The sequence below is a fragment of the Podarcis tiliguerta genome (assembly GCF_965153285.1).
Source record: "Podarcis tiliguerta genome assembly, chromosome: 8".
NCBI classification, from domain to species: domain Eukaryota; kingdom Metazoa; phylum Chordata; class Lepidosauria; order Squamata; family Lacertidae; genus Podarcis; species Podarcis tiliguerta.
The window spans coordinates 79617402-79643537 of record NC_139541.1 but is presented as its reverse complement, the minus strand read 5'-3'; the positions used below and the strand labels follow the sequence as shown (position 1 = coordinate 79643537).

Genomic DNA, 26136 nt, shown 5'->3' with positions numbered 1-26136 from the left:
GCTTAGCTGCTAAAAGGCTATTAGCGGCTTAGAGGCTTAGAAAAAGGGGGTGGGGAGCAAAAAAAAATCTCAAGACTCGCAAGACATTTTCGTCTTGCGAAGCAAGCCCATAGGGAAATTCGTCCTGCGAAGCGCATCGAAAAACGGAAAACCCTTTCGTCTAGCGGGTTTTCCATCTTGCGAGGCATTCGTCTTGCAGGGCACCACTGTACAAGTAAAAGCAAAACCCACCCACAGTTAAAAGGCAATAGAACTTTTTTTTTAAATTGAATTTGTATACCTCCCTTCATCCGTAAACCTCAAGGGCATCCGCAACATAAAAATACAAGATAATAAACACACCTGAATGAAGGAAAACATTTTTGCCTGGTGCCTAAAGCTATGCCATGAAAGCAGGAGGTGAGGATTGGGAGATAATGACTGCTCCTCAAATTTTTTTCATACCGTGAATTTTTCCCCAACCCCAATTTGTCTTCCTTTTTTTTTTTTTTTTTAATTAACGTTCTTATGTCACATAGGTATACATTATCATATTACATTACAGGGCATATTATAATATAATTTCCAACTCTCATGTACTCTATATACGTTCTTATGTAAAACTCTCATGTACTCTATAATTTAAGTACGCATGCCACCCGTATTGGATGTTATGCCCTTCTATATCTAGTACATCCGTATTGCTTAAAAGGAACCAGTCCCTCATCCATGAGAAGCAAGCAGCCTCATAGTATAATTTTAAGTCGGGGAGACCAAAGCCTCCCCTTTCCTTAGTATCTATTAAGACCTTATGTTTTATTCTTGGTCTTCTCCCTGACCAAATGATCAATTTTGTCTTCCTAACAAACCTGTGAGGTAGGCTAGCCTGAGATTTGCCCCACCACAGTTTATCTTCCCCCCAACCCTGTAAGGTAGTGTTAAGCCTGAGAATTGGTGACAGGTTCATGGTCACCTAGTGAGCTTGGCGGCTACGTGGGGGATTCAAACGCAGGTCTCTGAGTCTTATGTCAACAAAGCCCTCTGGCGTCACCGGCAGTACGAGCGTAGAGGAAAAGGGGGGCTCTAGGGCCAAGCCTCAATAACCATTTTTATAATGGACATGAACAAATAAAATACTAGAAAAAATGGGATTCTTGGGAACGCCAGGGGAGAAATTGCTATGCCAAATATTTTGGACTACAACTCCCATCACACCCAGTTTGTTCTTATGGGAATTGTAGTCTTAGCACTGGTAGAGGACAGAGGTTGTGCTAGAGAACTTTTCCTTTTGAAGGAAAAAAAAGGGGGAAAGTGTAATGAAATCATGGGAGAGGTGGACGGGGAAACCGAGAAACCTTTTCGAAAGAGGATGCGAGTTATCTTTGCCTTACAGCCTTGTGAAGAAATCTAGACCATGAAAGCCATTCGTTCTCAGTGCCAGATCAGCAGCAACGGAACGTCAACAAACATTGCAGCTTCTGTAAGGGGAGTGAAAGGTTGGATCCAGCCATGAAGGGAAACCCCATACAGGACCCAAGGAAAGAAAATGAAGCTTTGGTTTCAGGCTGGCCCTTCCTCACCCCCGGGACTTGCTGTCGTCCGAGTCCTCGCCCATCCTCATCTCGTTCTCTGAATGGGAGCCGGGGATGATTCCAGAGTCGTCCGATTCATCCATGAGCGAGTTCTTGTCGGCCTCACTGAGGTCGCTGGCTTCTTCCATCTGCACATCTGGGAGGGTCATAGGAGAGGAATAAAATATATCCAAGACTTCTCCAATCGTTGGGGCAAGGCCGTAGCTCAGCAATAGAGCATCTGGCTTTGCATGCAGAAGGTTCCAGGTTCTATTCTAGATAGGACTGGGAGAGACTCTAGTCTGGCACTCTAAAAAGCTGCTGCCAGTCAGGGTAGACCAGGGGTGGGGAGCATCCGGCCGTTGGGCCAATCTTGCCGTGCCTGGGAGTTCAATTTGGCCCACAAGGCTATTCCCCCTCAAGGCACACCCACCTGTCAATCAGCCGGCATCACTGGTGATGTCAGCTGATGGGCAGGAAGACACGGTGGTTGTTATAATAATTAATTAATTAATTGCAATCCTGTTTTCAGTGGGGAACAGGACTGTACAACCAAGGCAAAATTCAATTCAATCAGCGGATGAGCATGGAGGTTAAAGCCCTTTGCAAAAGCGCTCTTTGAAGCAGCTCCACGCTTCTGCTTTAAGCAAGTAATCAGCAGTGGCGCGGGGTGAAGGAGAGAAGAAAGAAGCTTGTACAATTCAGGGTTTTCTTCTCCTCTCTTTACCTCCTTGTGTGATGGCCTGGGAATCGGATTCAGAGACTGAACCTGAGGAATCCCAGCTTGCACAGGAGTCCCTGCCTCCAGGACCGGCTGAGCCGGGGCTGGGGCTTGAGCCTGAAGGGTCCTCAGCTGTGCTGGATCCTCAGGTGCAGGCACCAGCTGAGTCTGCTCTGGCTCCTGAGGTGATGGAGGACCCATTGCCTGCAGGTGCTCCACTCTCAGCCCCATGAGAGGAAGCTGAGGTTGCCTCTGGGTCCGGTAACCCTCCAGCCTCTCCTGAGCTGCAGAGGCTCAGGGCAGAGAGGTGGAGGGAACTAAGTTCCCGCAGGAGGAGTGCTCGCCTCCAGGCCAGGAGAGGCGAGTCACCTGTGGACCGGGGCCGCCCTATGCTTCAGAGGAGATAAAAGCCAGCCAGCCCAGTCCCAGGTTGCGGGAGCAACATTGTTGGTAACCTGTTCCTGCTGGCACCATGTCCTCCTCTTCTGCCAGAGTTCCTGACCTCACCCGACTCCTTGCCTTGGACCCCGCTTCAGCCTTGATGGACAGCCTCCATACCACACTCTCGACCTCGGACTGGACTCAGACCATGCCACACGGTAACCCCCCGGGACCAGCACACCTTGGCTACAAAGAACTTCTTCAAAGAGTGCTTTTGCAAAGAGCTTTGATCAAACCCAACATTTCTGTTTCAGCTTCTGGTGGCTCAAACATAAGCCTTACCCAGATGATCTACACACATTGAAATGGTGGGTCCTAAGCTAAATCACACCCATCTCAAGAGTTAAAACCAGGTCCCTCCCCTCCAGCCACCTCCACGCAACGAGAACAGCGGCCGTCACTCACCTCCGCCGTTAAACAGCGTCTCCCCCAGGCAGTCATTGGGCACCCGAGTCGCGCAACGTTTGTGGCAGTTGAACTTGCAATCTGGAAGGAGTTGGGGAAGGAGGCAAGGCGGGGTGGAAGATCAGCAGCAGGTTAAAAAGTTTCAAGCAAAGGATTCTGGTCTAAATGGACCAATAGCCAGACTTGGAATAAAGGACCTCCAAATGTCCTGCCTTGGTGCTGCTGGACTACAACTCCCATCATCCCTGAACATGGGGCAAAGCTGGCTGGGGATGGTGGGAGTTGTAGTCAAAGAATCATAAAAGGGACACGATGCAGGAATATCAAGGCAGTCTCCCACCCAGTTTGGAACTACACCGGACCCTGCTTAGCTTTGCAAACGTGCTGGAAGTTTTATTGCTGCAGTCCAACAAGTCCTGGAGAACCACGGCTGAAGATCCCCAACCCGAGGCAGATGGGAGGCCCAGATCCCTCCCTCGGGGTCCCGTCCCCCCCTCCTCACCTTTGCATTGGAGGCCCTGGCGGAAGAGGCCTTTGAGGAGCTTCTTGCAGTACTGGCAGACGGTGGGCCGGGTGTAGGAGTGAATGAGGAAGGTGTGGGGCACTTTGACCTTGGAGAGGAAGAGCTTGTCTAGCTCAATGGGGCGGCCGATGTAGGTGGAGGAAGTCAGCCGGCGGGGGAAGGTCTCTATCAGGCTCCGAGTCTGTGAGGAGGGAGGGGCAGAAAGGGGAGCCGGAGAGAGAAGGATCAGCTCTGAGCAAACCACCAGGGCATAGAAGAACACCATCTCTACCCTGAGGCGTTCTGTTTGGGACCCACCCGATTCACTGAGTACCCTGTTCTCAGTGGGGAATAGGATTGTGCAGCCAAGGCAAGATTTAATCCCCACTCATCAGCTGATGACCAGGGAGGTTTAAGCCCTTTGCAAAAGGGCTCTTTGAAGTAGCTCCATGCTTCTGTTTTAAGCAAGTAAGCAGCAGTGGCGCGGGGTGAAGGAGAGGAGAAAGAAGCATGTATAATTCAGGGAAGATACCCCCCAAGAGTTATCTAGTCCAACCCCCTGCAATGCCATCCTTGTGTGGGCTCGAACCACCAACCTTCTGGTTAAATAACCACTCAGACTGATCCATCACACCACAGCCATGACTGTGCTTTGCTTTACACTGTTTTTAATGTTGTTTCAAATCGTCGTCGTAGTAGTATAGTGGTAAAGGTAAAGGTAAAGGTACCCCTGCCCGTACGGGCCAGTCTTGCCAGGCTCTAGGGTTGTGTGCTCATCTCACTCTAGAGGCCGGGAGCCAGCGCTGTCCGTAGACACTTCCGGGTCACGTGGCCAGCGTGACAAGCTGCATCTGGTGAGCCAGCGCAGCACACGGAACGCCATTTACCTTCCCGCTGGTAAGCGGTCCCTATTTATCTACTTGCACCCAGGGGTGCTTTCGAACTGCTAGGTTGGCAGGCGCTGGGACCGAACGACGGGAGCGAACCCCGCCGCGGGGATTCGAACCGCCGACCTTTTGATTGGCAAGTCCTAGGTGCTGAGGCTTTAACCCACAGCGCCACCCGCATCCCTATTATAGTGGTACCTTGGTTTAAGACAGCTTAGTTTCTGAACAACTTGGATTAAGAACGCTGCAAACCTGGAAGTAGGTGTTTTGGTTTGTGAACTTTGCCTTGGAAGCAGAACATGTTGAGTGTGTTGCATTGTAAATTGCGTCCGCCGCTGCTATGGGAAAGCACGCCTATGGGAAAGCACGCCTTGGTTTATGTACGCTTTGGTTTAAGAATGCTTTGGTTTAAGAACGGATTTCTGGAACGGATTAAGTTTGTAAACCAAGGTAAAGGTAAAGGGACCCCTGACCATTAGGTCCAGTCGTGGCCGACTCTGGGGTTGCGGCGCTCATCTTGCTTTATTGGGCAAGGGGTATTGGCTTCGGGGGTCATGTGGCCAGCATTACTAAGCCGTTTCTGGCGAACCAGAGCAGCGCACGGAAACGCTGTTTACCTTCCCGCTGGAGCGGTACCTATTTATCTACTAGCACTTTGATGTGCTTTCGAACTGCTAGGTTGGCAGGAGCAGGAACCGAGCAACGGGACCTCACCCCATCATGAGGATTTGAACCGCCGACCTTCTGATCGGCAAGTCCTAGGCTCTATGGTTTAACCCACAGCGCCACCCACGTCCCAAGGTAACACTGTAATAATATTTGTTTGTTTGTTTGTTTGTTTGTTTGCTGCCCCTCTGACTGGTTACCCCAGTCACTCTGGGCTGCTTCCAGCAAATCAAAACACAACACGATATAAAACAACAAAAACTTCCCTGTACAATTCAAAACGTCAAAAACAGTTTAAAGCAAATTACGTCTTCACCCTGGAGGTGCACTCCATTGTCTCTCGAGGCAGAGGGATGCCAAGGCAAGTTTGCCCCAGAACTAGGTGGGGAGTCGGGCAGGGCAGACCCACTCCCAGCCAGCAGGGGGCGCATGTGCACTCACCAGATCTTCAGAGCTGGAGGGCAAGGAGTCCGTGATGGAGAGGCGCAGAGACTGAGAGTTGGCCAAGGAGGTGGAAGAGAGACGGCGCTTCCGGGCTCCGCTGCAGTTGTTGGGGATGCTGAAGGCACAGCGCTTGTGGTAGTTCAGCCCGCAGCCTGGGAGGCAGATTAGGAACGTCAAAAATGGCAGGGTCGCGAGGTTGGCAGCAGAAACAGCACAGGGAATCAGGGGAGAGGAAGCCCCTTAAGGCCGTTATCATCAATTATTCTTTTTATTATGTATTTGTTTACAAACTGCCTTTTTCCTTGACAAAGGACTCAAGGTGGCTTACAGATAAAAATATAAGAACAGGTAGAAACATGGGACGCAGGGACAATCATTAAAGAAGAATTAAATGCTGATATCATTGAAATTTTATGTACAGTGGTACCTCGGGTTACATGCGCTTCAGGTTACATACGCTTCAGGTTACAGACTCTGCTAACCAAGAAATAGTACCTCGGGTTAAGAACTTTGCTTCAGGATGAGAACAGAAATCGTGCAGCGGCAGCAGGAGGCCCCAATAGCTAAAGTGGTGCTTCAGGTTAAGAACAGTTTCAGGTTAAGTACAGACCTCTGGAACGAATTAAGTACTTAACCCGGGTATAGTTTTATACTCCTGCTTGGACTACTGCCATGCGCTCTACGTTGGGTCAGCTTTGAAAGTGACTCGGAAACTACAACCAATCCAGAATGCGGCAGCTAGACTGGTGACTGGGGCGGCCACCGAGACCACATAACACCGGTCCTGAAAGGCCTACATTGTCTCGCAATATGTTTCTGAGCACAATTCAAAGTGTTGGTGCTGACCTTTAAAGCCCTAAACAGCCTCATCCCAGTATACCTGAAGGAGCGTCTCCACCCCCATCGTTCAGCCCGGACACTAAGGTCCAGTGCCAAGGGCCTTCTGGCGGTTCCCTCGCTGCGAGAAGTGAGGTTACAGGGAAGCAGGCAGAGGGCCTTCCCGGTGGTGGCACCTGCCTGTGGAATGCCCTCCCTCTTGATGTCAAGGAGATAAATACCATATTTTTTGCTCTAGAAGACTCAGTTTTTCCCTCCTAAAAAGTAAGGGGAAATGTGTGTGCGTCTTATGGAGCGAATGCAGGCTGCGCAGCTATCCCAGAAGCCAGAACAGCAAGAGGGATCGCTGCTTTCACTGCGCAGCGATCCCCCTTGTTGTTCTGGCTTCTGAGATTCAGAATATTTTTTTTCTTGTTTTCCTCCTCCAAAAACTAGGTGTGTCTTGTGGTCTGGTGCGTCTTATAGAGCGAAAAATATGGCAACTATACAAATTTTAGAAGGTCACCCTGTGTAGGAAGGTTTTTAATGTTTGAAGTCTTTTATATATATATATATATATATATATATATATATATATATATATATATATAAATTTTTACATGATTTTTTTAAAAAAAAACATTTCACTATTACTTTTAATAGTCCTTCACTAATAGTTCTCTTCATACTTTTCTCTGCAATATTTCACATAGTCCTCCTTACAAAACGTACAAAACTTCTTGCAATCCTACTAGCGCAATCTGTTGTTAATGTTTGAAGTCTTGTTGTGTTTTTATATCATGCTGGAAGCTGCCCAGAGTGGCTGGAGCAACCCCAGTCAGATGCGCGGGGTACAAACAACAACAATTTAGTTCTTCTGATAACCTAGAGAGGAGGAATTGGGGGCTGTCTAGCTCACTATTCCCTACACTGCCTGGCAGTGGCCCTCAGTTCCAAACCTGGAACCTCCAGGGCTGGGGCGGGCTCCTGAAATTCCCAGAGAGTTGCTGCCAGTCAGTGTAGACAAGACAGAGCCAGATACTGTTCAGATGCAGGGAAAGGCTCAGGGCATGAGCATCTGCTTTATAATAATAATAATTTATTATTTATACCCCGCCCATCTGGCTGGGCTTCCCCAGCCACTCTGGGCGGCTTCCCAAAAAAATATTAAAATACTGTAATACATCAAACATTAAAAGCTTCCCTAAACAGGGCTGCCTTCAGATGTCTTCTAAAAGTCTGGTAGTTGTTGTTCTCTTTGACATCTGGTGGGAGGGCGTTCCACAGGGCGGATGCCACCACCAAGAAGGCCCTCTGCCTGGTTCCCTGTAACTTGGCTTCTCGCAGTGAGGGAACCACCAGAAGGCCCTTGGCGCTGGACCTCAGCGTCCAGGCAGAACGATGGGGGTGGAGACGCTCCTTCAGGTATACTGGGCCTTTGAGGCCGTTTAGGGCTTTCAAGGTCAGCACCAACACTTTGAATTGTGCTCAGAAACGTACTGGGAGCCAATGTAGGTCTTTCAAGACCGGTGTTATGTGGCCTCGGCGGCCGCCCCCAGTCACCAGTCTAGCTGCCGCGTTCTGGATTAGTTGTAGTTTCCGAGTCACCTTCAAAGGTAGCCCCACGTAGAGCGCAAGGCAGTAGTCCAAACGGGAGATAACCAGAGCATGCACCACTCTGGCGAGACAGTCTACGGGCAGGGAGGGTCTCAACCTGCGTACCAGATGGAGCTGGTAAACATCTGCCCTGGACACAGATTTGACCTGTGCCTCCATGGACAGCTGTGAGTCCAAAATGACTCCCAGGCTGCGCACCTGGTCCTTTGCAAGCAGGACGTTGCAGGTTTGATCCCCGGAAAGGTAGGCCTGGAAGAGAACACCCCCCCCCCACGTGAAATCCCTGGGGAGCTGCTGCTAGCCAGAATAGGAAATACTAGTAGGTGACTCAGTATAAAGGTAGCTCCCTGTGTTCCCAAATGCTTTGCAAACCGCGTGGGAACCGAGCAGTGGAAGGGGCTGGTGGGGGCGGAGGGCGAGGTTTTCCGCCTTCGATTAAGCATTAAGCACCGTAATGGCTTAAAAGCCCGATGCTTCGTGTCCTGCCAGGGGCCCGAGGCAGGTGCAGAGCGAGAGCATGTGGCTCAAAGGCTCACGTGGCTTTGGAGGTCAAAAGCAAGAGCCCAAGGGCAGCGGCCCCTGCGTGGGAGACTGGAACGCTCCGGGCCGCTGCTCCCAAACAGCAGGCCAAGTGGCCAAGCTGCGTCCGGACTGCGCCACTAGGGATGGCAGGAGGGGGCACACTTAACAGGGGGCAAAACAAACCTAATGTTTCAAGGAGAGGGTGTCCCCCCGTCCTCTTCTCCCCGATATGTCATTTTTCTACAGGTACCAAATATTTTCTTTTCTTTTCTTTGGGCAGCAGAGATTCTCAGCTGTCCTTTTTTTCTTTTTTAAAAGGATGTTTCTAGACCTCATGATAACCTTGGAAATGTGCCAGCGAGAAAATTGCTGGGCATCTGGCAGGGCACCCAAATAAGAGAAGGTTCCTGGCCTTTTTTTGGGGGGGGGGGAGTCTTGCCTCGCCTTCCTATCTAACATCTAGCAAAAGCAGAGTAGAATATGTGAGGTAAGAAAGCAGATATTTTGTGAGGTAAGAAAAGCAAATTGTGGCTCAGTTTCCACAATTTAATCCAGAGTTTTCTTGCAGTGAAATAAAAAAATAAAAAACAGCACGTGTATTACTCTTGAGGAAGCCCACGACTCCAAATCCCATCATCCAAGGACATAGCCAGGATTTTTGTCGGGGGGGGGGGCAAAGCCGACATGATCGGTCCATTTGTTACCGTATTTTTCGCTCCATAAGACGCACCTGACCATAATACAGTGGTACCCCGCAAGGCGAATGCCTCGGAAGACGAAAAACTCGCTAGACAAAAGGGTTTTTCGTTTTCTGAGGTGCTTCGCAAGACGGATTTTCCTAAGGGCAAGCTTCGCTAGACGAAACGGCCCTGCCTCTCATGTCATGGCGACGGTCACTGCACGCACGCTCGCTTCCCCGCTCCTCCGGCTCCCTCCCACCTTCCAGCTGACGGCTCCTCCGGCTCCCTCCGACCTTCCGGCTGCTTCGTGCCGCTGCCCACCCGCCTCGCGCGCTCCCCTCAGAGAGCCGTTGCCGCCAGCAGCCAGCGTTGCAGCCAGAGTCGCGCTCCTGAGCCCCGCCGCCCTCCAGCAGCCGCGTCGCGCGGTGGCCACAACGCGCGGGTGAGTCTGAGGTACCGGCTGCGGCAGCTGTCCTGCTTCTCCCCGCCCCTGCCCGCCGTTGTTAGTGTTTAAATGCAGTGGTGCTTCGCAAGACGAAAAAACTCGCACAACGAAAAAACTCGCGGAACGAATTAATTTCGTCTTGCGAGGCACCACTGTACGCACCTAGTTTTTAGAGGGGGAAATGCAAGGAAAGAAATATTCTTCAAAGGGAGCGCTGAGCAGAGCCTGTATGCATCCCAGGCTCTGCTCAGCGCTCCCTGTCACGAGCTGCGTGGAGCATGTGTGCGGCGCTTGCAGCCTTCTCCCCTCCTCGGGGAAAAGCCCCCAAGAGCCTCACACACGCCCCACACGGCTCTTTAAAGGGAGCTCTGAGCAGAGCCTCCCGCCTGCATTCGCTCCATAAGACGCACACACATTTCCCCTTACTTTTCAGGAGGAGAAATGTGCGTCCTATAGAGCGAAAAATACGGTAAGTATTTCTATTGTTTTGCTTGATCTAAGGGGGGCAGCTGTCCCTCCTGCCCCTCTTGGCAACGCCCATGCCATCACCCCTGGGCAACAGCCAAACTGGCTGAGCCTGATGGGAACTGGAGTCCGGCAACATCTGGGGGGGGTACAGATGTTCCCCACCCCCAGGAGAGAGGTCTTCAGGGACAAAATGGGCAAATGATCCAAATCAGTCTTTATGCCTTGGGAAGAAATGTCAGTCCAGGTCTTGGCAGACAAAAAACCCTCCGCCTTCCCGCAAAAAAATCAAATCAAAGAGGGAGCCTTTTAAAATATTATTTAGAGTAATATAGCATAATTAAGGAATGTTGGGAGATGGTGGAATGAACTTATATGACTTTAGTAGAAATAGGATAAGGACTTAAGATTTTAGGATTTAAGGATTTAAGATTTAAGGTTTTTTTAGATTGAAGTATAGATAAATTTTTAGATTTTGATGGGAAGATAAGGTTAAAATAGATTAAGATAATTAAACGATAGTAAGCAGTGAAAGATGGAAAGGATTTGCTGACTTAATTATTAACTGGAATACAAAAAGGGGAGGTGGGAGAAGGTCGAGGAAATAAGTCATTGAAGGATAGAGATGTGAAAAATGGATGTGTTTTTAAATGTTTTTCTTTTTTCTCTAGTTGTGTGGAGGCATTGTTTTCTTTTTTGCTTTTCTTTTTGATGTATTTCTTAATTTTTTTATTTTCTCTTTTTTATATATATACTGTGTTTTTTCATTTTTTTCTTTTCCCCCCTGTAATTATAAAACTTTTAATAAATATCATTTTTTAAAAAATCAAATCAAAGAGGGAGCCTTACCATCACACTTGAGACCCTGGCGCACCAATCCGAAGAGCATCTCGCCGCAGTGGTCACAGAACGCCGGAGCACGATAGGAGTGCACGTTGAGGGCGTGTGGTCGGATCCGGAAGTCCTCAAAAGTGGCGGAAGCTAGGAGAGGAGGAGGAGGAAGGCGCTTAGAATAACATTGGAAGAGGCCTGCAGGATCAGGCCCCTGGCCCATCCAGTCTGGTATCCTGGCCCACGCAGAATCAGAGGACAGTGGTACCCAGTGGCGTAGCGTGGGTTGTCAGCACCCGGGGCAAGGCAAGTAATTTGCGCCCCCTAACCCTAACCCCCAGATATTGCGCCCGGTGCGGCCGGCCCCCCCTGCACCCCCCACACTACGCCACTGGTAGTACCTCAGGTCAAGTACTTAATTCGTTCCAGGGTCCATTCTTAACCTGAAACTGTTCTTAACCTGAAGCTCCACTTTAGCTAATGGGGCCTCCCACTGCCGCCGCACTGCCAGAGCACGATTTCTGTTCTCATCCTGAAGCAAAGTTCTTAACCTGAAGCACTATTTCTGGGTTAGCGGAGTCTGTAACCTGAAGCGTATGTAACCTGAGGTACCACTGTACTAGAGTACTGCATTTAATACTATTCTTCCGCATAGATTGGTGCCCAAATTATTAGACCTGGGACTTCCACCGTGTCTGTGCAGGTAGATATTAGATTTTCTATCAAACCGTTCCCAAAGGGTCAGGTTGGGTTCCCACGTCTCTGCGGATCTCATCACGAATACGGGGACGCTGCAGGGGTGCGAGTTGAGCTCGCTTTTATATATGCTCTATACAGCTGACTGTGCCCCCAAATACCCCAGTAATAAGATCATTAGGTTTGCACATGATACAGCGGTGGTTGGTTCAATCACGGCTGGAGAGGGGGAGGCGGCCTAGAGGAAGGAAACTGAGCAGTTGGGGGCACAGGAAAAACAACTTACTCCTTCACTTAAATAAAACAAAAGAGATTATTGTGGACTTTAGGAAATGTAAATTGAATATTCAGCCACTTATTATTGAGGGGAAGTGCGTAGAATAGGTCTTGGTGTTTTGATTTCTGGGAATGGAGTTGAGAGATGACCTAACTTGGGGAGAAAACAGCAAATACCTGGTGAAGAGAGCACAGCAGAGGTTATATTTTCTGAGAATCCTCTGGAAAAACAATCTCTCAAAGGACCTTTTTGATGGTATTTTACCATTGTACTGTTGAGAGTGTATTAACTTATGGTCTGTGTGTGTGGTTTGGGAGCTGCACAGTCGGAGGAAAAACAATGCTGTCCAGGGTTGTAAAGACTGCAGAGAGAATAATTGGGTGCACTCTTCCCACCTTGGATCAAATCTATGCTTCCAGGTGCCATAAGAAAGCTGCAGAGATAGCGCAGGACAGTACGCACCCCGGAAATGATCTCTTTCAGCTTCTGCCTTCTAGAAGAAGGTACAGGGTTATAAAGACTAGGACTAGCCGCCTGAGAAACAGTTTCTACCCAAATGCAATTCTGGTCTTAAACACAGTATAGGTAAAGGTAAAGGGACCCCTGACCATTAGGTCCAGTCGTGACCGACTCTGGGGTTGCGGCGCTCATCTCGCTTTACTGGCCGAGGGAGCTGGCGTACAGCTTCCGGGTCATGTGGCCAGCATGACTAAGCCGCTTCTGGCGAACCAGAGCAGCACACAGAACGCCGTTTACCTTCCCGCCAGAGTGGTACCTATTTATCTACTTGCACTTTGATGTGCTTTCGAACTGCTAGGTTGGCAGGAACAGGGACCGAGCAACGGGAGCTCACCCCGTACGGGGGATTCGAACTGCCGACCTTCCGATTGGCAAGCCCTAGGCTCTGTGGTTTAACCCACAGTGCCACCTGCGTCCCGTAAAGCCATCTTAGCTGGTATCTGTTACTGCTTCCTGCAGGAAGGAGTTCTGTAGTTCATGTGTGAATAAGCCCCTTCTTTTATCTGCCCTGATTCTTGCCATGTTCAGAAGGAGAGAGGGGTTTTTTAAAAAAACGGAGCCGCAATTCAATTTCAGGGATTAATGGAGCACAGTGGAGCCAGGGAATTTCAAAGCAGGGAGGAGGGAAAATAAACCCCTCCCATTATCACTGCCTGGCCCCCAGAACATTCTCCAGACCAGCCCTTTGCAACAGCTTTTGGATGAGGCAAAGGGAGGAGTCACATCAATTGCTCCGCCCACTTTTGTTCCAGGCCCCACCCACCTGACATATGGCCCTGTCAAGGGGGTGATCTGGCCCTTGGGGTGGAAAAAGCTTTTGCACGCAAGGCAGATGCTGTAACGCTGAGCTATGACTCTTCCCCTCAGAGTTATCAGTCTTCTGATAATCTGCCACATAACGAGAAGATAAAAGTCTACAAAAGAGCCAATGTTTTGTTCTCAGCTGAATGCGGTTTGTTTAGGTCAGCAGCCTGGAGCCCTCCAGATTTTTTTGGACTACAACTCCCATCATCCCTGACCATCGGTTGCACCGGCTATGGCTGATGGGAATTGTAGTCCAGCACATCTGGCGAAGGCTTCTTTAGGAACTTACCATTGCATGAAAACAGGCATAGGGTGTGATTTAGCCCCCTTGAGGAAGTGGAGATTCTAGATTAAGAGGCTGAAATAGTGCAGGTCATCTGACGGCATTGCATTAAATCATCCGTCCTGGGAGACCCGGATTCAAATCCTGCCTCCAGGCACCAGAATGCCAGCTGGGTGCCACTGACTGAACTCCACTCCCAGTCTAACCTGGTATCTCACTTGGCTGTTCTAAATCATTTTATCAAGGGCTGCCAGGCCAGACATTTAAAAGCGGACAGGGAAACAAGGGACTCTGCACTCTCTCAGAGACACTCTTGTCTCAGGGTAGCCTGTCCCTGTTTAGGAGCCCATCCCACATGCCCCAGCTGAAATAGTTTAGAAACGAGTAGCCTCGCAAGTTTGTTGTGTAGAGGAAATGAGGGAGCAGCTGGAGGCTAACCCACCCTGGGCATAGCTGTCAAGCGTCCCTTATTTGGAGGGACAGTCCCTTATCCCAGCACCGTGTCCCACTGCTGTCCCTTATTGATGGATGTCCCTTAAACTTCCCGGGTTTCAAAGGAAGCAGCTCCTCTCCCTCCCTCCCTGCCGGCCAGGGAGGAGGGAGGCTCCAACTGTGTTGCTTGGCTGCCCGGCCTGCCCCCCTCCGGCCTCCTCTCACCAGCCTTGGCCCCCAGGAACCCCTCCCTGCCGGGACTGGTGGGAGCCTCGGGCCCTTCCGCCACCATCCTCCTCGCGGCCGCCAAACAGAGCGTCTCTGCCTGGGGCCTCCCCTCTGCCCGTCACTGCCGCTCCCGCTAGGCCGTACTGCGGTTGTGCTGCCAAAGGACCCGGATGAGATGGGCAGCCTGGCATGGTCTATGAACTGATGAGGAGCCTTGAGAGGAGAGCGAGGGCAACCATAGAGAAAGCAGTTCAGAGAGAGGAGGAAGAGGAGGAGGCGGAGGCGCGGGCAGGTGTTCCAAGGGCTACAAGGGAAGGACCGCAAGCGCTTCTCCCATAGATTTGTAGTGGTAGACTAGCATAGATGGTCTGATCTGCGGGTTTACTTCGGGCGCTATTCCCCCCCTCCCTTCCTCCCGCCCCGCCTGATGGAACTGAGAGCTGCAGATGGAGCACGAGAGAAAAATACAGAACTGCAGCAGCATCTTCGTAGCTTGGACTTCGTTATGCACGAAAAGTGGTTGCTGCTTGTAGTTATTTAGTTGCAGTGTTTCATCGGCTGGTGTCTTGAGCAGCAACCTCTGGAAACGAAGGGCTAAAAACCGGCACTGCTCTCCCAAATTATCTGGTCCCTTTTAACTGGTTGACTAAAATCCCTTATTTTGGCTGCTGGTCCCTTATTTTCAAATCTGTAAATTGACAGCTATGACCCTGGGCTCCTCTGATTCTGATCCTTGCGGCCACCCTTTTCGCCCCAGGCAGAAGCAGCTGTTTCTAGGGGGCTTCCCTAGCCCCACCCAGGCAGGCAGGAAGTGCCCCGGGTCCCTCGGGTGCAAGAGGAGATCCGCCAGGAAGCACCTTCCACCGCCCTTCCCCCAAGTGGAGGAAAGGGGTTGTCTGTACCCAAAACCCACATCCTGCTCCGTTGCCTGGGCGTCGGATTCAAAAAACATCACCTGCCGCCTCCAGCGGGCGAGAGATCTAGGCCAGGAGAGAGAAAAATACAGAGAGACAGAGAGATGGAGGACTGTGCCAGCCTTTGCTAAGGAACCAGCGTGGCGAAACGGTTGCAGCACTGCACCAGGGCTTGGCAGAGACCAGGGTTCAAAACCTGCCATGAAGCTAACTAATAATACTAATAATAATAATAATAATAATAATAATAATTAATAGCCGCAAGGCTATTGATTGCGAAAAATTGGAAAAGTGGTATTATACCGACAAAAATAGAGTGGCTTGCCAAATGATTGGAGTACTACAATATATCCAAAACAATGGGAGGAATTGGAAGGATCTCAAAAGAGAAGATAGACAGGGACTGGAAGGTGTTTAAAGGATACTTGCAAAACCATATTGAAAAATCAGAAATCCTATTAGAATAAGCAAGTTCCGTTTTAAATACTGAAATACTAAATAAGATGGATAACAATGTGTAATAGAAAAAGAAGTATGAAATTAGGTCAAAGGTGTGTGAAAGAATGTAATAGAAGTGGAAAGAAATTGCAATTGAGTAGATTGGAAGTCTAACACAAAGGTGGGGTGAGGGATGGTGGTGGGAAAAGGAATTATCTGTGGGACTGAATGTAGGTATGTTTGTATATATTTAAGGATTGTATGAAATGTATGTTTGTATGCTTGTATATTCGCAATATGTGTGTATTAATGCTGAATTATTTTAACAATAAAAACTTATTTTTTTTAAAAAAAAGGAAAGTAACATGAACCAATGGAAGCAATAGTGGGGGGGAAAGGACTTGGCAGAGACCAAGGTTCAAATCCTGCCATGAAGCTAAATTATTATTATTATTATTATTATTATTATTATTACCTCGCCGTCCCCAGCCAAGAAGGGCTCAGGGTGGCAAAAACCAGGTATAAAAACAATGGATTCAAATACAACTTAAAAACAAGATTAAAATACAACATGCAGCCTCATTTCAGTAGAAACTCAAATCAAAAACTTTTTGGGCATGAAAACTGGGCGGCCTTGGGGGGCAGCCGCTGCCTCTCAGCCTAGCCTACCTCCCAGGGTTGTTGTGGGGAGTGAACGAGGAGAAGTAAATGCACGTTCCCTTAGAATCGTAGAATTTTCGAGTCGGGAAGGGATAGCCCCAAAGGTCATCTAGACCAACCCGCCATCGCGCGGAACCCGCAGCCGAGCCAGTTCACGATTCCGCTAAGGCAGCTCACCTGAGAGCACCACCTCCACCAGGTCGCCTTCCTGGATGTCGCTGGCAGCCCGGACCAGCTGCAGGATGTTGGCCGAGGACGGGTCGTGCTTGAAGAGCAGAATCTTGTCGTAGAGGCAGTAGAATCCGCACTCGGGGAACTGAAAAGGAAGAGACAGAGGTGGATAGGGAGAGCCAGGGAAAACAACTCTAAGAATCCAGAATGCAGCAGCTAGACTGGTGACTGGGGGCGGCCGCCGAGACCTACATTGGCTCCCAGTACGTTTCCGAGCACAATTCAAAGTGTTGGTGTTGACCTTTAAAGCCCTAATCGGCCTCAAAGGCCCAGGATACCTGAAGGAGCGTCTCCACCCCCATCGTTCTGCCCTGACGCTGAGGTCCAGCAACAAGGGCCTTCTGGCAGTTCCCTCATTGCGAGAAGCCAAATTAGGGAACCAGGCAGAGGGCCTTCTCGGTAGTGGCGCCCGCCCTGTGGAACGCCCTCCCATCAGATGTCAAAGAGATAAACAACTACCTGGCATTTAGAAGACATCTGAAGGTTCAGGGAAGTTTTTAATGTGTGACATTTTAATGTATTTTTGGTCTCTGTGGAAGCCACCCAGAGTGGGCAGGGTTCAAATAATAAATTAATAATAATAATAATAATAATAATAATAATAATAATAATAATAATAATATTCTATGGCACTCTTTGTTTTTGCACTCATTATTTATTTTGTGTTTTTATCCTCTATTTTCATCTTGTGAACTGCCCTAAGGGTGTGTGTGTGTGTGTGTGTATCTATATAAATCAAAAGAAGGAGAATTTTCAAAGCATGCTTTGCTGGCCTGGTGCACCTTCCAAAAGCTTTGGACTATAACTCCCATCAGCCCAAGCCTGCTGGGAGTTGTAGTCCCAAACATCTGGAGGGCGCCAGGTGAGCAAAAAGCGACTTCGAAGGTTTCAGGGAGGAGGGGTGGGAGCAGCGGTGGACCTACATTTTGGGGTTCCTGAAGCTTGGACTGATTTGGGGTCCCATTTGCACCCAGCATCAAGGCCTGGGCAACCACTGCTACCTTCTCCAATGGGTTTGTTCCAGATCATCACAATTGGTTTTTTAAAAAATATATATATAATGCTATTACATCTCAGATTTTGATGAAAATCTCCGTACTGGATTATTGCTCCAGTCCTCTGAGAATCTCTGGTCCCACAGGTTTTGAATCCTTCCTGTTAGTTTATCCAATTCTGCATAGTCCATTAATTTCGTCTGCCATTCAACTTTCGTCGGTAATTCTTCTTGTTTCCATTTTTGTGCTGCCTTTATTGCATATAAAAGCAGTTTACTATCTTGTCTGTTAATATCCTCCCCTACAACGCCAAGTAAAAATGCTTCTGGGTTTTTTTTTTAATAAATGCATATTTCAACATCTTTTTCATCTCATTATATATCATTTCCCAAAAGCTTTTCACTTTCTTACATTCCCACCAGATGTGATAAAAAGATCCTTCTTTTTCTTCACGTTTCCAACATTTATAACTTGTTTTGTACATTTTATTTAATTTCCATAAGCCACCCTTCCCCTTTCTATGCACTTCAATGCACTTGGGCGTTGCTCAGTTAACTCCAGCGCAGTCGGAATGCTGTTTGAACAGGGTGGCGGTGAAAGAAGCTGGTTCATTCCTGGGACACCGCAGGGAGACGGGAAAGAGAGAGACAAGTCACTGCAAGTTTGCGGTGGTTTCAGGTTTGAGCCCTTTGTGTACCCGGAGGTCAATTGCAGCAGCGGCAAACTTTTAAAATCCAAAGCAATACTCTGCACTGACTCTGGCTACAAACAGGGTTGCTCCCCAGTGAGTAACAATGTGCTCTGGGCAGCCAGGCGGGGAAACTTTCAGAAACCGAAAGACAGATGGTCCTTTCTTCGGGGCGAGTCACTGATGCGTCAGGACTCGAGGCAGGTCTTAAAAATGCGGGCCGACGAGATTTCAGCTCGCCTGGGCTACACTGATTGGGCAGCGGCTCGGCTGAAGCAACGGGTCGAAAGCATGACAGTTTGGTTAGGTGGAGAAACTTTATTTTGTGCCAGTGGGCTGGATCCTCATCCGTTGCCGCCCCGCGGGCTGGTTTTGACAGGTGAGTGGGGCAACCAGTCACCCAGTGTCACTATGAGGCCATGTGATTGATGGGTGGGTCGTTCCGCCCGCAGTGAAAGTCTGCCAGCGGCACGTCCCAAGCTCCCGGCAGCCAGCTGGTTTGTCGGGCGCCTGGGAACCGCAGCGCAAGGCGCTGGGCTGCTCCTGTGGCACCAAGCAGTTTCCAAGGGAAAACTGTTGCTAAAACAGAGCTTTTCAGCTCATGGAATCATATAGTCGGAAGGGAACTCAAAAGGTCAACTAGTCCAACCCCCGGCAAAGCAGGAATCTCAGCTAAAGCGTCCATGGCAGATACGATACAATAATCTTTATTGTCATTGTCCCATACAGAACAACGAAATTGAAAAAAATCTACATGAGACATTCAAAAAGCAACAAGCCTGCTATCCCAGCCTGGTTGACCCCCTAAAAACTCTGATACCCCATAATTGAATACAATATACTCCCACAGAGACTACCTTACACTGCGTTTAAAACCAAAATCGAATTTGGATAGAAACTGTTTCTCAGGCGGCTAGTCCTAGTCTTTATAACCCGGCGCTGTGGGTTAAACCACAGAGCCTAGGACTTGCCGATCAGAAGGTCGGCGGTTCGAATCCCCGCGACGGGGTGAGCTCCCGTTCCTCTGTCCCTGCTCCTGCCAACCTAGCAGTCTGAAAGCACGTCAAAGTGCAAGTAGATAAATAGGTACCGCTCCGGCGGGAAGGTAAACGGCGTTTCCGTGCGCTGCTCTGGTTCGCCAGAAGCGGCTTAGTCCTGCTGGCCACATGACCTAGAAGCTGTACACCGGCTCCCTCGGCCAATAAAGCGAGATGAGCGCCACAACCCCAGAGTCAGTCACGACTAGACCTAATGGTCAGGAGTCCCTTTACCTTTACCTTTAGGAAACATGGAGAAAGAAAATGCCCACCCCCCTATATTGGCTGGTACACCCCTCCCAGTTCTCTTATATGCAGATGACGCAGTTCTAATTTCCTTCTCCAGTGCAGGCATAAGAAAACTTCTAAGATCTCTCAATATTTATTGTACAGTGGTACCTCAGGTTACAGATGCTTCAGGTTACATACACAGACTCCGCTTGCCCAGAAATAGTCCCTCAGATTAAGAACTTTGCTTCAGGGTGAGAACAGAAATTGCGCAGCAGCGGCGCGGCAGCAGCAGGAGGAGGCCCCATTAGCTAAAGTGGTGCTTCAGGTTAAGAACAGACCTCCAGAACGAAGTAAGTTCTTAACCCAAGGTGCCACTGTAATGCTGAACAATTAACAATTAACCCTCTCTCTTTCTGGGGTAGCAGGTGGCGCTCCTGGCACTCGCTTCAAAAATCCAAATATAGCCATATTTCCTAAAAAGATTGCTGCTCTCCTGGAGTAATTCGTTGTCAGAGGCAAGGAATATATACACATGCACGCATGCATATATTCAGGCACCAAGAAAACGTTTCAGGGTTGGCTCATCTCAAACGGAGGAGTCCAGGCTGTGAGACAGACAAACACCTGTCTTGCAAAGATGGATGGCGTGTGTGTGTGTGTGTTTTTTTTTTTTTTAAGGGAAGGCAGCCGAGGAGAAGAGACGTTTCGCGCAAGCTCAGGGAAGGAGCAACGTTCAGCCTTTCAAGCTTTCTGGTTGTAGTGAGCCGCTATGCAAATCCCGGCAGTTATTTTTAACTCTCAAAGGTACCCCATCTGAAACACTTTGTTCGTTTCAGTTGACCTCTGAACTCCTCCTTCCTTCCTCCTTAAAGCGGAGAGATCTTTATGATTTCATCGCAAGCGAGAGGAACTGGCTCCCTCCCCCCCCAACCATTTTTTTTTTAAATTCATGTGCATAAGAACGACCCTTATCCTGGGGAGCCTATGGAATTCACTGCCACAAGATTTTCACTTCGGATCCTCTGAAACAGTGCAAGTGAGAGTCAGCATGGTTCAGTGGTTAGAGCGCTCGACTAGGACCTGGGAGACCAGGGTTCGATGAAGATTGATGGGTGACCAACATCCCTCTCATCCTAACCTACCTCTCAGGGTCGTTGTGAGGGTTAAATGAGGAGTGGCAGAATAGAAATGCAATAAACAAACAAGCAAGCAAGCCATGTCTTGTGCCGGGGAAACTGTGGAATCCACTGCTGCAAGATCAAAAATTCAGTTCCTCTAAAACAGGGAGTCCTTAGACGCCAGAGCATTTTGGGGGAAGCCACGGGGAAATTGCACTGGTATGGCACCCATTAAAGGCGCACCCACTAAAGGGTTAAAACTTAAAAACCCACCACCAGAAATTGCGGTTGTGAATGCAGAAAGAACCACGGGGTCCACTCTCAGTTGTGCAATCTCGGGCTTTGGCCAGTCTGTTTTGGACTACAACTCCCATCACCCACCACAGGCTAAAACTCCCAATTGCGCTGGCTGAGGCTGATGGGGAGTTGTAGTCCAAGGCGCCTGTAGGGTCGGTCCCATGCTGCCTTAGACAGACTGACTACAGATTTCAGTATGTCTTGCTTCCACACGAAGCCAGCCCCCCGATTAAACAGAGTGAGGCAACTGCCTCAAGCGGCCGCTTTGGGGGGGGGTGTCATTAAAAGAGCGGTAAATACTTTTGTTCTTGTTGTTGTTTAGTCATTTAGTTGTGTCCGACTCTTCGTGACCCCCCTGGACCAGAGCACGCCAGGCACTCCTGTCTTCTACTGCCTCCCCCAGTTTGGTCAGACTCATGCTGGTAGCTTCGAGAACACTGTCCCACCATCTCGTCCTCTGTCGTCCCCTTCTCCTTGTGCCGTCAACCTTTCCCAACATCAGGGTCTTTTCCAGGGAGTCTTCTCTTCTCATGAGGTGGCCAAAGTATTGGAGCCTCAGCTTCAGGATCTGTCCTTCCAGTGGGCACTCAGGGCTGATTTCCTTCAGAATGGAGAGGTTTGATCTTCTTGCAATCCATGGGACTCTCAAGAGTCTCCTCCAGCACCAGAATTCAAAAGCATCCATTCTTCGGCGATCAGCCTTCATTATGGTCCAGCTCTCACTTCCATCCATCACTACTGGGAAAACCATAGCTTTAACTATACGGACCTTTGTTGAGGTAAAGGACCTCTGACAATTAAGTCCAGTCGTGAACGACTCTGGGGTTGTGGCGCTCATCTCGCTTTACAGGCCGAGAGAGCTGGCGTTTGTCCACAGACAGTTTTTCCAGATCATGTGGCCAAGCATGACTAAGCCGCTTCTGGCGAACCAGAGCAGCGCACGGAAACACCATTTACCTTCCCGCTGGAGCGGTACCTATTTATCTGCTTACATAGGTGTGCTTTCGAACTGCTAGGTTGGCAGGAGCTGGGACAGAGCAACGGGAGCTCACCCCGTTGCGGGGATTCAAACCGCCGACCTTTCGACCGGCAAGCCCAAGCGGCACAGATAAACACACTTAAGACCGCATTGTAAAAATTACATGGGGGGAAAACTCTCCCAGAAGTCAGTTTCCAAGCCATAAGCCAAGAGAGGATGTAGAGAGCGGATATACGTGCTCCTCAAAGGCTCCCGGTTGGCACACACCCGCCATTATTTGATCTGTTGGAGTGTTGAGCAGCATTGATCCTCCATCCCCAATAATAATAGTAATAATCAATACATATAGACAGTCGGAGGCTGGAGTAATGGGACATAATGGTCCCCTAGTGCAGCTTGCGCTGTATGTGACAGGAAATAGGGGTTTGTGGAGGCATCCCAGAAAAAAACACTCTTTGCCCAGAAAGCAAATTCCACCTATCCCTGACAAAGCAGGCACAAGATAATTTAATTTACTAAGAAATTGGCACAGAAATGGAAACAAGAAGAGTTACCGACGAAAGGAGAACGGAAGACGAAATAAATGGACTACACAGAATTAGGTAAGATGACAAGAAGGATTCGAAACCTGCGGGACCAGAGATTCTCAGAAGACTGGAATAAATATGTGGACTATTTGAAAAGCAACTGTAAGCAACAGAGGATGCTAGCAGGACTGCAATAAGTTTTGTAAAGAGGAATAGATGAAATATTGTAAGGAAGGCTATGATGAGAGAGTCAATAGATAAGATAATTAAAAGCAATAGTGAAACTATTGTTGAAAATGATATATTAAAAAATGAATAAAAAATATTACAACAACAATAATAATAATTTAATTTACTACTATTAGTATTACTATTACTATTATTATTTATATCTTGCCCTTTTCCCAGTCACCCAAGGCGGCTTACACAAATTAAAACACAAAATACAAAAAAAGCTAAAAACACATGAATGATAATAGTTTAATTGTATTAAAACGTTTATTATTATTACTATTATTATTATTAACAGCAGTCTGCTGGGATAGCTCAGTTGGTACAGCATGAGACTCTTAATCTCAGGCCTGTGGGTCTGAGACCCACACTGGGCAAAAATGTCCCTGCATTGAAGCGGGCTGGACTAGATGACCCCTGTGGTCCCTTACATCCCGAGCAATTCTACGATTTACTAAATTTGTACACCGTCCTCATCCAACGATCACAGGGAGGTTCACAACAAAACATAAGAGGATGCGTGAGGCGGGGCCATGATTTCACTGACATGAAGGAAACACTAATATATTCCATTATGCAAATGAATTCAAAGCTGTTCCATGACTGATCAGCTAGAAGGGACATAATGATTTATAATTCAAATAACTGAGCCTTAGCATCAAATCGAGCTGAGATACTTCTAAATATGCAAGCCCGGAATGATTTCTAAAATAATGCAGAACAAGACAGCAATACAAAACGCTTGTTGCCTCTTGTTGCTTAAAATGCCCCCTATATATTTTTTTTTTCTCTCTCTCTTTTGTCTAATCCTTTCTAAAACTGTAATTTAAAAAATAGTTACCGGAAAAAAACCCTTACGAAATTATAAAAGATAAGTTCCAGTTTTAAGGAACGCGCAGCGCTTGATTCTGAAGGAAAACTACATGCATATGAATGAATTTAGTGATCAGCAGGCATTTAAATTAAGGTAATTATTTTTAGCCTTTCAAATTAATCACAATTTAATGTGCCCTGGGTGTGGGAAATGGGGCCCCTGGATGTTGTCTCCAAAAAAACACAAGGCTTCCCACAGAGTTATATATATTGAAAATCTAATCCTCAACCTACCACAGCGGCATAATCCTCATCAGACTGAGAAGGGATGTAGCAAAACAAATATACTAAAATTCAGATATTGGTCTTATTATGCCACCAGGAATGGAAGCTCCAGCTACAGGGGCAGTGTGAGAAACTCAAGCTATATAATCTAATCGGCCTACTTTGGGCCAGGCATCCCCAACCTTCGTCCCTCCAGATGTTTTGGACTACAACTCCCATGATCCCTAGCTAACAGGACCAGTGGTCAGGGATGATGGGAACTGTAGTCCAAAACATCTGGAGGGCCGAAGGTTGGGGATGCCTGGTCTAGGCGCTGTTGGATTGTTGCTTTTTTGCAATGCAATTTATTATGAATATTTCTACACCGATTTGACTGTTAAAGAACAAATCTCAAAGCGGTTTGCAACACATTCAAATCATCCGGAACAAAACGAATCCAAGCTCTGAGGAAAATATTTCGGATCCTTCTCAAGTTGACACACTTGGCCAGATCCGGCCCAATCACCTTCTCAATCTGGCCCACGGATGGTCCGGGAATCAGCATGTTTTTACATGAGTAGAATGTGTGCTTTTATTTAAAATGTATCTCTGGGTTATTTGTGGGGCATAGAAATTCGTTCTACCCCCCCCCTCCCAAAATATAGTCCGGCCCCCCACAAGGTCTGGGGGACAGTGGACTGGCCCCCTGCTGAAAAAGTTTGCTGACCCCTGCACTTGGCTTTCCCCAGTCGCCAGCCCGGCATCCAGAGATCTCGGTGTGGTCGCAATGGGACCTGTGCTAGCCCCAAAACTCACCTGGCTGATGTCTAGCTCCATACAGGGGCACCTTACCACCAAACAGGGACGCGGGTGGCGCTGTGGGTTAAACCACAGAGCCTAGGACTTGCCGATCGGAAGGTCGGCGGTTCGAATCCCCGTGACAGGGTGAGCTGCCGTTGCTCAGTCCCTGCTCCTGCCAACCTAGCAGTTCGAAAGCATGTCAAAGTGCAAGTAGATAAATAGGTACCACTCCGGTGGGAAGGTAAACAGTGTTTCCTTGCGCTGCTCTGGTTCGCCAGAAGCGGCTTAGTCCTGCTGGCCACATGACCCGGAAGCTGTACGCTGGCTCCCTCGGCCAGTAAAGCGAGATGAGCGCCGCAACCCCAGAGTCAGCCACGACTGGACCTAATGGTCAGGGGTCCCTTTACCACCAAGCACCGGGCAAGAGGGGCAGGCAGGAGGCCATAGCTGCTGCAAGGAGAGCGCCGAAACGGACTTTCCCACCCAGCTCTCCAGGTGCGGGCCGTGTGCCCAGGTTGCAGGGCAAAGGATGCCCAGCTGCCAGTTGGGCACAACATCCGTACAAAGCTTTGGGGTGGTGTTAAGCGTGCCTCCGGTTTTGATTCAGATCAAGGCTGCAGTCAGCTTCCAGGAAATGATTGATCGAGGGGATGGAGCGATTTCCCTATTAACAAAGGTTGTAGCATTTGGGATTTACCAAATTTTTCGCTCTATAAGACGCACCAGACCACAAGACGCACCTAGTTTTTGGAGGAGGAAAGCAAGAAAAAAAAATATTCTGAATCTCAGAAGCCAGAACAGCAAGAGGGATCGCTGCGCAGTGAAAGCAGCAATCCCTCTTGCTGTTCTGGCTTCTGGGATAGCTGCGCAGCCTGCATTCGCTCCATAAGACGCACACACATTTCCCCTTACTTTTCAGGAGGGAAAAAGGGAGTCTTATAGAGCAAAAAATACGGTATTTATTTTTAGTTCTCAAAAGGTGTGGCAGTAAGATTCAGCGATGGTCAAAAGTGGCATTTAATCATTTCAGTATAGTCTAGTATCAAAATGTTTGTTTGTTTTTAATTTGCAAAAAATGGATCAATATCTTTTCAAAATGAGGGCGAGAACATCAAGGGATGATACTGCGAGCTCAGGCGCTGAGTTTGTATAGATAATTAAGGTACGTACGTAAGAGGCTTACGTATCGTTTTCTTATAAAGCAGTTGTGCTCTAGGTTGCAAATCAAGCGCAGCTATCCATTGAAAAAGAAGTGCGAAAAAGTGTATCTGAAGAAGTGTGCATTCACATGAAAGCTCATACCAATAAGAAACTTAGTTGGTCTCTAAGGTGCTACTGGAAGGAATATTTTTATTGAAAAATAGGTGTGGCCGGAGTAAAAAAATTACCGTATTTTCCCATCTATAAGACGCCCCATGTATAAGAAGTCCCCTATTTTTGGGCACTCTGATTTAAGAAAACGGGGGGAGATGGCCCCGTGTACAAGACGCCCCCAAATTTTGAACATTATTTTTAAGGGGGGAAACCTAGTCTTAAACACGGAAAAATACGGTATTCTGAAAGTGCGGCCCAAAGTGGGGGGGGGAGAGAGATGAGAACCATTTAAAAGTTATTTTTATTATCACATTATTGTATTGCATTAGGCTGTTATAAGATGTACATATTTTGTTTCTTCAGCTTG

General features: G+C 48.4%; 1 protein-coding gene across 3 annotated transcripts in view; it reads right to left on the bottom strand.

Annotated features, from left to right (window-relative positions):
- PRKD2 (protein kinase D2) overlaps window positions 1-26136 on the bottom strand; it is a 58768-nt gene that overhangs the window by 20236 nt on the left and 12396 nt on the right. For all 3 annotated transcript variants that reach the window (XM_083454999.1, XM_083455001.1, XM_083455000.1), the window contains exons 2-7: window positions 16421-16559; window positions 11011-11142; window positions 5614-5768; window positions 3620-3821; window positions 3118-3198; window positions 1560-1707 (exon numbers count right to left, since the gene is read on the bottom strand). In XM_083454999.1, the coding sequence (XP_083311125.1) occupies window positions 1560-1707; window positions 3118-3198; window positions 3620-3821; window positions 5614-5768; window positions 11011-11142; window positions 16421-16559 (857 nt within the window). The remainder of the gene's footprint in view (window positions 1-1559; window positions 1708-3117; window positions 3199-3619; window positions 3822-5613; window positions 5769-11010; window positions 11143-16420; window positions 16560-26136) is intronic.